Source organism: Dromiciops gliroides, chromosome 3 (assembly GCF_019393635.1).
Source record: "Dromiciops gliroides isolate mDroGli1 chromosome 3, mDroGli1.pri, whole genome shotgun sequence".
NCBI lineage: Eukaryota > Metazoa > Chordata > Mammalia > Microbiotheria > Microbiotheriidae > Dromiciops > Dromiciops gliroides.
In genome coordinates this window covers 578,351,808-578,366,986 of record NC_057863.1, presented here as the reverse complement: position 1 = coordinate 578,366,986, position 15,179 = coordinate 578,351,808, and the positions used below count along the sequence as shown (strand labels likewise).

At 36.4% G+C, this 15,179-nt stretch overlaps 1 protein-coding gene across 1 annotated transcript in view; it reads right to left on the bottom strand.

Moving 5' to 3' along the window:
* Positions 1-15,179, bottom strand: part of ALG5 (ALG5 dolichyl-phosphate beta-glucosyltransferase) — a 47,303-nt gene that overhangs the window by 26,291 nt on the left and 5,833 nt on the right. The window contains 5 exon segments of the mRNA XM_043993731.1: positions 4,836-4,949; positions 7,143-7,235; positions 10,280-10,348; positions 12,131-12,177; positions 13,817-13,988. Of these exon segments, the coding sequence (XP_043849666.1) occupies positions 4,836-4,949; positions 7,143-7,235; positions 10,280-10,348; positions 12,131-12,177; positions 13,817-13,988 (495 nt within the window).

Genomic DNA, 15,179 nt, shown 5'->3' with positions numbered 1-15,179 from the left:
GCTGCGGCCCAGGGAGAGATGATAGAACTTGTCCAAGATCAGAAAAGTAATAACCAAAAGAGGTTCAAGATAAGAACCCAGGTTCTCTGACTCCAGAATAAGGCTCTTTCTACATTACTACACAGACAGGTTCTCACGGAGGACTTCAGAAACTCTCCTGTGATCAAAAGTAATTAGTCTGACATTTATGGACTTTTGTGATTCCTATTGGGTTTGGGTCCCCCCCCTTTATTTCTTGGTTCTGGGATATAATTTCTAACATTATGACAATACCAAATGAGTTCTGGATAAAATACTACTTTATTTAGAAAATGAAGAATGGAAAGCAAGAATACATTAATTAATAGGACTTATTACTTATGACCGGAAATGGAAAATTTGGGTAGTAAAGTATTTGAAAGAAAAGCCATGAAAAATGTTAAGAATAAAAAAGGTATGGAATTGAAATGTAAAGTCCTATCCATACCTAACGGTTGAAAAAACTTTGTTCAAGCTATTTACGTGTTAGTTGAAAACTAAAAAAAAAAGCCATTTTTTAAGAAAAACTCATGACATGCAATGTTGGCCTTCAGATCTGCAAGGTCAATCAGAACATTCTAATATTAAGATATGAGTAAGATAGGGAGTAAATGTCTTGCAGTTTCATTGAACAATGAAACCTCAGAAAGGAAACATGACAGAAGTCAATGATAAAAATGTTATAGAAATTCCTAAGGTAACTCCTGAAATATCAAACGTAAATATGTAGTACTGTTTTAGTTAGCTAGTGACCTCTAGGGTGGGGTCACAGAGATGTTCACTAAGCTGGATATTATGTCACCCACCTATTATTTCAAAGGTAAGCTTCCACCTAATGTTATTGGGGGGCTTTCTCTGGACATCATGTGGGTATCAATGATGTGGATATACTATCCACATCAGTTCTGTTATATGACTTGTTACTTTTAGATTTCTTTTTAGTGTACAATTTGTTGTAGTAATATTGCTTCAGTTTATTTATGCTCACCATGCTACTCCCGATGACTTTTGGAAATTTTGATTCCTCAGAGATCTTGGTGTTTCATGATTGCTAACTATGTATCATTGGGAGATGCCTGCTAAGCTGCTAAGCAGCCATATTTTTATTGAATGAAGGTCAGTGATAGTTTATAGTCTCGCGAATGCAATTTAACTCACTTTCTTCCTATTCAATTTCTACTGGGTTCACTGTCCATCCACATTGTCTGTCCAAGACCAAAGTACTGATTTGACCAGCTTTGAGTTGTCCACTGTATTGTATTAGGGACAAAAGGAATTTTTTTTTTTTTGGTGAGGCAATTGGGGTTAAGTGACTTGCACAGGGTCACACAGCTAGTAAGTGTTAAGTGACTGAGGTCAAATTTGAACTCAGGTACTCTTGACTCCAGGGCCAGTGCTTTATCCACTGCGCCATCTAGCTGCCCCAGGAATTCTTTATCATTTGATTTTTCTTGTGAAAAAACTTAGGTCACTTACAATGACTGTGGAAATGAAGTTGGAAAAGTCACAAACTCTCTGGGCCTCAGTTTCCTCATCTACAAAATGGGGATTGGCCAAGATGAGAGACCCTAAGATCCCACCTAGATCTAAATCTCAGATTTTAGGAGCTTATGAAATCTTTTCAATGATTATAGATTTCATTTAGGTGGCATTAGGTGTCTGAGGGCTTGAAGCAATCCACAAATAGGAGTACCTGCTAGACCTCATCATTTATAAGGAATCAGAGAAATTTGCTACTACTTCACATTTTTCATTTTATGATGCTCTAATCTTAATGACTATACTTATAAATTAATGTGAATTTAAATGAATTCTGTTTTGAGAATTCTGAAACACCTTCCAAAATAATTAGATTTCCCTTTGGATACTACAAAACTAGAGCAGGAAAAAAAAGAAGATAGTGGTAATTTAATAATTCCTTATTTCATTTTGACAAAAAATAGTAAAAGTAATCATAACTTTTGAAAAGGCCTCCCTTTATATGACTTTTTTTTTTAATAGAAGGCTTATGTCAGTCAATCAAACATAGTCAGAGACCATTTTTTACTAGCAGATAAGGAAACAGATTAAGTGGAAGTTCAAGAATTATTTCTGATACACTCTTCTACCCCACTTTCTTAAATGACCCGAGATAATTGCTACATGTATAAAAAGGCATAATTTTACTTTTGAGCCCATTTCTTCATAGGAGGAATAATAGAGGGAAAATATCTAGAAAGGTCTTTAGTTGTATATGGAAAAACCTTCTATAAAGCTTTATAATAATGCCAGTGAACTGCTGCCCCAGCATTAGTCGAATCAATCTCACAAGAGATTCAAGAGAGTAAATACTAATTTCAAAATATCTGTGGTTAGGCAGTAGAGCAGGTTGGGAACTGATCCTGGAGTCAGAAAAACCTGAATTCAAAGCCATCCTCAGACACTTAAGTAGCTGTCTGATCCCCAGAAAGTCACTTAACTTGTATCTACTTTAATTAATAATAATAGAACCTACCTAATGGTTGTTATGAGGATAAAAAGAGATAATATTTCTAAATATTTGTAAATGTTAAGGCAATATAAAAATATCATCATCATCTAGGGTGATGGAACAAACAGCTTAATGGCACTGCAGCAGATGAATGAACATTCACTCTGGGGTTTGGAATAATGGTTATTGCTTAGCATGAAAGCTCCATCTGCACTGACAGCTGAGTATGTTTATGGGGGCAGGTCCAGTCAACCTGGCCTTCTTGCTGCTCTGCATACATAGTCCCCCATCTCTTGCCTCAGGACCTTCACCCCAACCTCTTAGAATCCCTTATTTCCTCTAAAACTCTGTTCAGGCCACACCTTCTACATGAAGCCTTCCTGATTCTCCCTGCCCCACACCAAAAATTCATGTTTATTTGTTTGTATGTACTTCCTTATGAACATATTGCTTCTCTGTCAATAAACATTTATGGAGCTCTGTTGAGAACGTAAGCTCCCCGAGGGAAGAGACTATTTAATTTTTGTCTTTGTATGACTGGTGCCTGGAACTGAGCATGTGTTTCATAAAGGTTTTTTGCTATCATTCAAACTGTGCCTCAAGACCTCCAGTGAGAAGGAGCTCACATTCTCCTAAGGCAGCTCATTTCCCTTCTGAATAGGTTTAATTACGAGGAAGTTTCTCTTTGTCCCTTTGCAACTCCCACCCACTGCTCCTATTTCTGCTCTGTGGAGCATAAGGAGAATAAGTTGAATCCACCTTCCACGTCAAAGTCCTTAAAATACCTCTGCTCTTTCATGACCTGGAAAAGGATCAAAAGTTTGGCAGCTTGTGACCAACAGAAGCAATTCACTAATTGATTATCTCTGGGTATTAACAAGTGATCAGTGGGACAGCTAGGTGGCGCAGTGGATAAAGCACCAGCCCTGGTTTCAGAAGTACCTGAGTTCAAATCCAGCCTCAGACACTAGACACTTACTAGCTGTGTGACCCTGGGCAAGTCACTTAATCCCCATTGCCCCGCAAACCAAAACAAAAAAACAAGTGGTCAGTGTCAAGTATTGTTTGATAAGCCCTTTGCCTCTGCCCTTCTAGTCCTGATAACAAGCTCTTTTCTCTTCCATCACAGACTCAAAGGCTGACTTTTGTCAAGGAAGGCAGTACCCTGACACCTGGCTCCCCAATCACAGGTCTAATCCTGGTCCATCTCTGGGTAGGGCCAAGGAAAGGATTGTATGAGCCATGGAATCAAGTGGAAAGATATTTTCTAAAACATCCTTGGAGAAAATGTTATAAGGAACTGCTTAAAAACAGACTCAGAGGGTGCTAAACAAACATTAAACAAAGGTGAGAGCATAAGTTTGCACAGTAAACATTAATACCTTTGTAAAAGGCAAAAGACAGCTAGGTGGCACAGTGGATAGAGCACTGGGCCTGGAGTCAGGAAGACCTGAGTTCAAATCTTCCTCAGATATTTACTAACTGTGTGAGCCAAGACAAGTCACTTCATCCTGTTTACCTCAGTTTCCCTATCTGTAAAATGGGCTAGAAAAGGAAATGGAAAACCATTCCAGTATCTTTGCCATGACCCAAATTGGGTCATGAAGAGTTGGATATGACTAAAATGACTCAACAAGAACAAGGTAAAAGATTAGAGATTCACAAGAATAATTGGCAGGGTAGTTATTTGGGCTCTTACTGGAGAATCATCTTAAAAAGTACAATACTGCAATCCTTAAAGACAGTAATACGATTAAAAAACTCTAAACATTTCAGGGTGGTATTAGTCTTTTACTTATATTTCAACAGATGAATGAGTTCATCAATGTGGTTACTCCCTCTAGTGGTATTGATCGATCTCTGCCTCTGCCATGTGACTTCTCCATCTCTTTCATAAATCCTTTATAAAGAACCCACCTAAAATACTGATATTCTATGGTTACAGTAGAGTCTTCAAGTCACCCAAGCACTATCATTTGCTCTCATTATATAATTAGCACATCTACTTTTGGGACAATATATTTCCCAGAAGTGATCTTTTATACCATTTCTTGCATGCAAATCATCAGTTATATTATGCCATAGTTTACTCACGCCTAACACGCATTTCTCTATTGCTGTTTCAGTTATAGGAAATTTGATTGTAGTGTTCCACAAACTGCAGTCAAAGAGTATTATCAAGAGAATAATGATGTTAAAAAAATTTTTTTTTCCTGTCCTTCATTATGTGGTAAGCATATTTCTATTATAAGTAACTATAATATTTATACAGGGGCTTTATTCACAAGTTTTCTTTTTGGTATTTCTTACTGATATTTTAGTGGCAATCATAAAATATTATACTCACAGGCCAAGGCTGTAGATGTCCAAGTTCCTTTTCTAATTTTTCAAGGTCTGCAAATTTTGTGGCTCCATCAGCATCTGCCATAAGGATCTTTCTCCCTCGAGAAGTGAATACACCCTGCATTTAGAAATGTCAATTTAAAAAAAAGAAAAAAAGAAATGTCAATAAAAATATTTTTAATAAAACTGATGAAATTAAATAGTTTTAATTGAATTATTTCATTTGAAATATTTAAGACTAAAATGAGGCTTAAGTAGAGAAAAGCTAAAATTCATTGAGATCAAATAAATCACATCCATGTTCATAATGTTCGAATCTTTATATACTTAGATTTACTTGTATTACTTTCTTCTACAACCCAGTTTTAGACTGTAAAGATGCAAAGGAATGGTAGGAGCTTATTATAACTATGGAGAAGCAGTGTGTATAGTGGATAAAGAGAGCTGGCTTCAAATCTTACCTCCTCCACATACTGATTGTGAGACCCTGGCGAGTTCCTTTACCTCTCAATGCCCCAGACAACTCTTTAAGATTATAAACTATATGACTGGATGAAGATGAGGATTGATTGATGATGATGACAAAACGTATGGTAATTTTAAGACACTAATATTTTTGCCAATTATCTGGTTGTTGTAGTTGATATCATATGTAAATATGAGTCAAGCTGAGTAAGGCTATTGGTACTTTTAAAGAAAGATTTAAAATCGTTTTTGTGGAAGTTAAGGACCTATTATCAATAGGTATACTCTCCATACGTAATATGGTATTTTACAAAGCATGATCTATGGAATAAACACGGTTAGAAAGTACAAGCCCTTACTGGCATAGCATAGATAAAGTAACTTTTGGTGTGGTGCCTTGTGAAATGTCTCCTCAATTAGAATGTGAGATTCTTGAGAGGAAGGACCACATGCTTGCCTTTCTGTCTGGTTTTCACAGTACCTGGTACACATGAAGTGCTTAATAAATCCTTGGAATTGACTACCTGCCTACAGAGAGGGGAGGTCTATCCAGGAAATTCCTTACCAAAAGGTCTAAAGATGTCATGTGGAGCTAAGTCAAGAGATGGCAAACCTCATTAAAATGCAACTAATGCCAAATCATCCAACTACCACTTTGCCAATTTGTTACCAGTGACTCTTGGTAAATCATGGGAATGTAATTTTAAATGACAGTTCTTTGTGTAGATTACGTGGGTATTATAATATAACTATATATAACATAGTCCTAAATTCTTGCCAAAACACATTTGCAAACCGGAATGAGAAACTGAAACACAACAAATATATTTCCTTTGAATATTGGTGCAACATTTAGAAATGCAGACACAAATGAGATCATTTCTACTGCTATATGAAATCAATTTCAAAAACCTGTATGTAATGCAAAAAGAGGCAGTGTGGTATCGTGGATAGAGAGCTGGCCTCTAAGTCTGAAAAACTAGGTTCAGATCCTGCTTCTGACACATCATGTCTGTGTAACTCTGGCCAATCTCTAAAAAATTTGCTTCCCACTGGCACAGCCCATTCCACTTTGTGATAGCTCTTACTGTTGTTCTACAGGCTGAGGCCACATCTGCTTCTCTGTAACTTCCCACTTACTGTCCCTGCATCTGCTTTCTGGACATGACCAGAAGTAGTTTAATCCCTGTTCCATATGACAACTCTTCAAATACCTGAAAATGGCTATCAGGTTTCCCTTAAATCTGAGCTACTCTAGGCTAAACTCACCCCAATTTCTTCAATTGTTCCTTATTTGGAATGGTGTTCAGTGTTCTCGACATCCTGATCATTTTCTAGACAAACTCTAGCTCATCAACTTCCATCCTAAATGTAGTTCCCATAAAAGGATACAGCATTCCACATAAGATTACACCAAACAATTGTATCTCTTCTGCATTCTAGAAACAATATATATTAAAATCTATGAAAAATCCTTATTGTTAAACTACTGTGAAACAAATCAAGATAAATATTAAATATTAATTTTCATTATGAAATATGTTCTACTGAACCAGAAACTTTGGGATACATCTGGCCAGCTATAGCACATACACATACTATGGCTGGCAGTACAGGTTATTAAGAATGCTTATATTTGGGGGCAGCTAGGTGGTGCAGTGGATAGAGCACCAGCCCTGGAGTCAGGAGTACCCGAGTTCAAATCCGGCCTCAGACACTTAACACTTACTAGTTGTGTGACCCTGGGCAAGTCACTTAACCCCAACTGCCTCACTAAAAAAACAAAAAACCAAACCAAAAAAAAAAAAAAAAGAATGCTTATATTTTAAATAAAAGAGTTCATTACCGTCTTGATAGCTCCACCTTTCCCACGATTTTTCACCAGTGTTATTACTCGCACTTTGTCATTTCCATATTTTTGGCAATAATTAAGAGCAATCTGTTAAGTACATAAAGTAATAAAAATTAATTTGAGTTGCCAAGAAAGTATTAATTCTATATTTGTTATTTTGGTTTAAAAACCATTATTATATCCTGTATATGATCACCATTCCCTCCCTCTGGATAGTCTCTTCCTATGGCTTTCATGATACTGCCCTCTTGTTTCAGTTCCTAACTATGTGACTGTTCTTTTAGGCCTTCTTTGCTGGTTCATCATCTAGATTCTTCTCCTTAAAAGTGGTGATTCTTCAAAGTGCTGTCTGTGAGCTTCTGCTACATTTCCTCCCTTGGTGATCTCATCCTTAGATTAAAAAAAAAAATCCTCTCTTGAATTTATCATCCCCTTAAGCTACTGTCCTGTATCTCTCATCTCTTTCTTAGTCAAACTCCAAGAAAGAGCTCACCACATTCACTGCCTCCACCTTCTTATTCCCTGTTTACTTCTGAAATTTGACTTCTGACCTTATCACAAAAGAAATGGCTCTCTAAAGGTTCTTGATGATTTCTTAATTGCTAAATATCATGGACTTTTCTTAGTATTTGGCTTTCTGGACATGTATAAAGCATCTGACATTGTTCACTACCCTCCTTCTCTTAATGCAGGGTTCTTAATCTTTTTTTTGTGTGTGTATCATGACCTCATTGGCAAAATGGTGAAATCACACACCCCTTCTCAGAATGCTTTTAAAGGTATAAAGTAAAATACAAAGGATTATAAAGGAAATTGATGATACTAAAATAAAGTTATTAACCCTGCCCTCCACCCCCACCCCAGCTCATGGACTCCAGATTTAGAACTATTGTCCTGGAGGTTCTCTTCTGCCTGGGATTTCATGACACTGCTTTCTCCTGGCCCTACTACCTGTCTGGCCCCTATCTGATCACTTGTCTGGTTTGATGTAATAGCTTTCACAGATTATGGGAGAGGGTTGGTCTCAAGACCAAAAAGCCTTGGAAGAGCTAAAAAAGGCTTTTAAAAATCAAATGAGAGAAGAAAAAAAAAATGGGTAAAGAAATGAGAGTTACACAAGAAAATTATGAAAAAAGAGTCAACAGCTCGGAAAAAGAAGCACAAAAATTGACTGAAGAAAACAATTCCTTAAAAAATACAATTGGCCAAATGGAAAAGGAGGTGCAAAAGCTTACTGAGAAAAATAATGCCTCAAAAATTAGAATTGTGCAGATGGAAGCTAATGACTCTATGAGACACCAAGAATCCATCAAGCAGAATCAAAAGCTTGAAAAAGAAGAAAATGTGAAATACCTCATTGGAAAGACAACTAACCTGGAAAATAGATACAGGAGAGACAATCTAAGAATTATTGGACTACCTGAAAGCCATGATCAAAAAAAGAGTCTAGACATTATGTTACAGGGAATTATCAAAGAGAACTGCCCTGATATTATAGAATTAGAGGATAAAATCATCATTGAAAGAATCTACTGATCACCTCCTGAAAGAGACCCCAAAAGGAAAACTCCAAGGAATATTGTAGCCAAGTTCCAGAATTATCAGGTGAAGGAGAAAATACTTCAAGCAGCCAGAAAAAAAAAAAAACAAAAAAACAATTTAAATATCATGGAGTTACAGTCAGGATTACATGGGACCTGGAAGCTTCAATATTAATGGATGATATTTCAGAAGGCAAAGGAGCTTGGATTACAATCAAGAATCACTACCCAGCAAAACTGATCATTATCTTTCAGGGGAAAAGATGGACATTCAATGAAATAGGGGACTTCCAAGGGTTCCTGAAGAAAAGAGCAGAACTGAATGGAAAATTTGATCTTCAAGAGAAGTATAAAAAGGTAAACAGGCAGAAAGAGATAAAAAACCAAAAAAGCAAAGGCTTTATATGTGCAAAAATATTTATAACACTTATTTTCTGGTAGCAAAGAACTGGAAGTTGAAGGGATGCCCATCAATCGGGGAATAACTAAACAAATTGTGGCATGTGACTATAACGGAATCCTATTGTGCTATAAGAAATAATGAGCAGAATGCTCTCAGAAAAACCTGGAAAGACTTACATGAGCTGATACAAAGTGAAATGTACTATGTACAAAGTAACAGAAATATTGTATGATCAGCTATGAATGACTTAGTGACACAAGACAACTCTGAAGGACTTATGATGAAAAATGCTACCCTTCCCCAGAGAAAGAACTGATAATGTCTAAATACAGATTGAAGCATAATTTTTATTTACTTTATTTTTCTTGAGGTTTTTTTGGCTGTCTTCTTTCACAATATGACTAATATGGAAATGTTTTGCATGACTACACATGCATAACATATTGAATTGATTGCCTTCTGTAAGAAAATAATGGGCTTTGCCAATGCCCAAAGGTCCCAGCTCAAGGGGATTGATTTGGACTGATGGGATTGACAGAGATTGACTGATTTAGCTGATTAACTCACTGAAAGTTAATTCAATTGAAGCCACACCTGCTTGGTCCTCAGGAGGGTGTGTTCTCAGAGATTGTGGACTCTGACCTCAACATATGACCACCCTCAAGTCCAGTGAACCAATGGATTTGGGTGATGCTAGCCAATTAGCTTGAAGCAGTGTGGAAAGACCGCCTCTCCTTGGGACACAGAGGAAGCTTCCATGCTCAGTTCCTGTCTGGAACAGGCTGGTGGTGGAGAAATTGATGAAGAACCAGGCAAGGCTGGAATGCTAGGCTAGATAGGCCTTTTCTTATGCTTTAATAAATGCTTAATGCCCCAAACTGGTGTTAAAGATTCTAATTTATAAGTAAACCCTAGCTAGCTTTCCCTACACTTGGGACAGGAATAAGGCGACCACACATTTAATTTTAAAGATCACACTTCTCAAGGGAGGGGCATCGGGGGTGGGGGTGGGGAGAGGAAGGGAAAGAATTTGGAACACAAAGTTTTAAAAATGGATGTTAAGAATTATTTTTACATGTAATTGGGGAAAAATAAAATGCTAAATAATTTTTTTAAATGTTAGCTATTATTATTTTGTCTAATATCACATTTTTCTTAGATCAAGTACCACAAAGTTCCTTCTTTACCTGTGAAGTCTGGTCTTTACTGCCATCATCAACCACAATCACTTCATATGTGAATGCAGGATCTTGTTTCTTCAAAAACAAAAATGGAATATACAATTTAGTATAATTGCTCCTAGTAGAAATCCTGGTAAGAGTTTAAAAATAATTTTATTTCATAACCTAAGATGACCTCTTCAAATTAAATTCAAAGTATTTTTGGTATAAGAATAATGATATATATATACACACACATACATAGTACCAAGATAAAAACAAGAAGCAAGAGAGGCAGCAAGGCATGGAGATAGAGAAGTGATTACTAACTAGCTTTCTTTTTTGTCTATGCTGGGCAATGGAGTCATTTAATTTTTGGTTTTCCTTAGACAATGTGTTTAAGTTTAACAATAATTACTTCTGAATATAATGTCATATTTCAAGTCATGAAACACATAAATATTCTTAAAGGAATCCTTCCTAAGGTGCTCAAATTATTTTAAAGAAGATGAAGAAAAAACTAAAGAATTATTCAAGGGAAAACATTTTCTTTTCAAAAATCTAAGGGAGACAATTCGAAGGGAAAATACAATATGAAAAAAGCATTTGGAATTAAATCAGTTTACTGACCTAATTTAAATAATGTTGTTTCCTTAAAATTTGAAAATGTTAAAAGAGCACAATGGTACCCAACTACTACATTTAAATGACACACATGCCAACTATATTATTTAAATCCAAGTTAAAAGGCAACACGCTGCCTTTGGATGGCACTGCCTTTGAAGTCAGAAAAGCCTCGGCTTAAGTTCTGCCTTTGACACATAATGGCTATGTGATTCTAGACAAAGTCACTTAACCTCTGAGTGTTCTGGGTGACTCTCTAGGACTTGATGTTGCAGAGAAGGTATTGACCTTTACTGGTAGGAGTTTCCTCACCTGTGAGTTCCCTATGTGAATGAAATCACAGGTACAGTCCTTAGCCCTATACCTAAATTCAAGTTACAAAATTACTGAACGTAAATTAAGGATAACTTTTTTTTGGTATAAGAAATACTAAGTGAGAAGACTAAAAACAAAAGTCTACCACCACTCAGGAAATACATATACAAGAAATATATTCTAATGTTATGTATCTTTACATGTCTTTTAACAGGATGCCAGCCTGTCAGCAGGAACTAATAAGTTTTCTAGCTCCACAATCCATAGTAACACTTCAAGTACGTTTTCATTATTTAAAACTGTTTACTACCATCATACAGACCCCATTTTTCACCAGGGAGGTGCAAAATTACTGACTCTGAGCATTTGATGAGGCAAGCAGAGCAAGGACATTAAGCTGTATGGGACTTCAGAAGCCATATAGGGCAATCTATTCAGTTTACAAATGTGTAGAATGATATTGGTTGGAAGAGGAGCCATCAGTAAAGCTACCCTTCTTCCCCCAACAAAAACTCTCCTCTATATGCCTTAACCCAAACAATATTCAAATACAAGTAGCCCCTGAATGGTTCACTTTAATTAATGGTAGCTAGAAGGTGCAGCCCTTGAGGATGAGAAGGATTAGGAGGTAGGAGAGGTTACAAAGAAGGAATTCTGAAGGATGTACTTTACAATTTCAGTTAGAGGTATAGAAAATCATCTATTTGCTGGTTTTGTCAGTGTCATACATGGCCCATGTCTGATGCTGTGTTAACCTAGGGGAGCATTCCATGCACATGATTTAGCACAAGAATGGCATCTTGTATCCTTTATAGGGACTGTCACTTGGGATCAATTTAGTTTCTGATCCACAAGACAGAGACAATCTTTACTCTGAAGAGTTGTTTTTTTTTTTTATTAATTAAAAGACCGTAAGTTTTGAATGAGGAAATATTTTACCTGTCTCATCTCTAGATATTCCAGAGCTTCATCCATCATCAGAGGCACTTAAAAAAAAAAAAGGTAAATATTGGTTCCCAAAATTATTTACCAAGTCAGTAACTTAGCAGGAGGTTTCTGGATGTTTTTAATACAACTCATAGTCTCTAATAAATACTATCCTGGAGTCACAAATAAATTGGAAGATGAGCTGTCATAAATCAACCTGCTTAAAAAAGGAGGACCTATTCATACCTATAAACGAACTTGCTACTAAGGAAAAATCTGCCTTCTGCTAGTGGATATACTGTAGGCACCGAGAGAAGTCTTCACATACCTGAGTCATACTAAATGATTTTCATTCAAATGAAATATATCTTAGGCTGTTAAAATTCGTGATTTAGTACAACATTAACTTCTTCAAGAGAGGAACTATTTTCTTTTTGCCTCAGTATCTCTAGAATCTATCATAATGCTTTGCATGTAATAGGAACTTAATGTTTGCAAAATTTTTGAAAAGAATTATTTTAAAGTATAAAATCTTTACAAAGTGTCCATCTTTCCCAAACTGTCAGTATGTATACAGAATTTTACTCCTTTTTCTATGCTTATATTCTCTGTTCTTTACTGATAAAATGGAGTTGCTTTTGATTTGTATACAATTTACCTTCAAGGATAAAGTCAAACAAAAAGGTTAAATAAATAATAAAAAGTTAATGCTTCTTTCATCAGCTCATCAGCTGCAATCAGTTGTTTTAGCTAAGGTGTCCTTAGTTTGTTAATCATCATAGATTACCAGTAAGATAATAGATATCTAATGGTTTTACAGCTATAAAGTTTTAATGGCCTCTTAAATGTTATTCCTTCCTCTGGCCTCAATTTTCTTTAATTTGTCCTGCACTAAAATGCCAATTTCAGCAAGTCAATTTGCTCAAAAGTCTTTAGACTCGGATGGTCTCAGCTCTTTGGCCTGGCATTCAAAGCTTGCCACAATCATGCCCTCCCAATGGCCTCCACTACCAACTTTGTGATGCAGCCAGACTGGTTTTCTCACTGGGAAATATATTTTTTTATGTATTACATATGTTACATGTTGGTCTAGCACAATGTCTTACAAACAAGAGGGCTTAAAAGGAGTTTGCCGTAGTTTATTTTATTATTTAAGAGAGGAAATTTGTTATAGTGGAGAGAGTGGAGAAACATGTTACTCTGGGCAAACAGTCTTTAAGTCTCAATGGGCTGAGTAACAAAGAAGATAAGTTGCAGATAAGGTGTTAATCTGAATTGACAGAGGGAGTTTCCTCTCTTGAGATTTCCCTTTACCAATGAAGTCCTTAAGCCAATTATTATTCAAATGTTTCATGTCCAGTGTTCCAAACTAGAAAGCCAGATTATAAAAGGCAGGGAGCAAATCATACTCCCATATCCACTGTACAGGGCTACAGATAAAATGGAAATTCAAATCCTTGTCTATTGTTCATTCAACTATGAGAAGAACAGGAAAACTGAAGCAAACATGTCAAAGAACCCCTTTAAAAATAATTTCAATGAAATAAGTATCCTGTAAACCTTCAGAATTGTTTAATAACCATTTTATAATTGCCTAAGAGTTACTCACCTTCTGGAAAAGAGTGAAATCAAATGTGACACATAACAGTTGTTTCTACCCCAAGTTCCTTCCCACTATTGAAACCAAATTGTACTTACACCGTTTTTCTTCATTATATGAAGGCACAACAATGGATAACTGCTTAGTTGGGGAGTCATGTATAGTAGGTAAAGTTTCTTTCTTGCCTGCTGCATTTAAAAAGAAATTTTCTTCTTTTTGCCAGTAAATGTCTGGCATTTTGGCAGCATATAGAAATGCAACAAAAGAAAGCTAAAAATAGAACAAAACGTGCATTAATTAAGTACATTTTTTGTTAGTTGGTATAGTTATAATACAATTTCTACAATCTATTTTTATAGAATATGGCTACACAGTTCTGGTATCCTATTGGGATGTATAAAACTGAAATAAAGGCTGGCCTCCACTCTGGGATTCTTTAACAGTGATAACAACAGTAATAACCACGAACTTCTATCGAGTGCTTTAACATTTTCAAAATCTTTTACAAATATTACTTTATCTTCATAACAACCCTAGATGGTAGGTTCTAATTTTACAGATGAGGAAACCGAGGCAGGCAGACGTTAAATGACTTTTCCAAGGTCACAAAATTAAGATGTGACTAACTTAACCCAGGTCTTCTTGAGTTCCAATCCAGAGCTCTATCCATTGCACCTCCTAGCTGCCAAGGGAATTATGAAGACCCTGATGTGCCGCTTCCCAAGAAGACTGGAGATACATCGTTGTTATGATCATCCAAAAGAACTGCTCTTGAAGGTGTCTTTTTCCCTTTGGACACTGCTACTGCTGCTCTTCTCTACCTCCAGCCCTAAATTGAGTTCCACCTTTAATTCTAAGTATCTTACCTGGAAATGTCTGGAGGACCTACTCTCCCCTCTTCCCTTTTTTGCATCTACTTCATACCAATGGCCAGGTTCAATAAAAAATTGTAATCTTTCCACCATTATTTTCCCAGACTCATCTTTGACTCTCCCCTGCCTCTTATGCACACATACAATTAGTTGGCAAGTCCTGTCACTTCTACTTCCACAATATTTTGCTGTTCCTCTACCCCACTGTAACTATCCTAACTCAGGTACACTCTCCTTGATTAAATTATTGTAATTCCTTCCTAAATGGTCTTCTCATCACTAGTGTAGCCCCCTTCCAATCTAGCCTCCATACCACAGACTGAGTGATCTTTCTAATGCTATGGCATGACTGCTCTAACACTCCTATGTTGGGGGGGGAAAAAAAAAAAGACTTGAGTGACTCTCTTTTAGCTCCAGAATTCAAGTCTGTCCATAGTCTGACTCCAGCCTACTTGTTCAATCACATCTCATGTCATTCCTCTTCATTAATTTATGTTTCAGCTGAAAGGAATTACTTTGTGTCCTTGCTCATACCACCACCATACTTGGAACAGTCTCCTCTCCCTACTCAGACCATTTCCACCTGCTG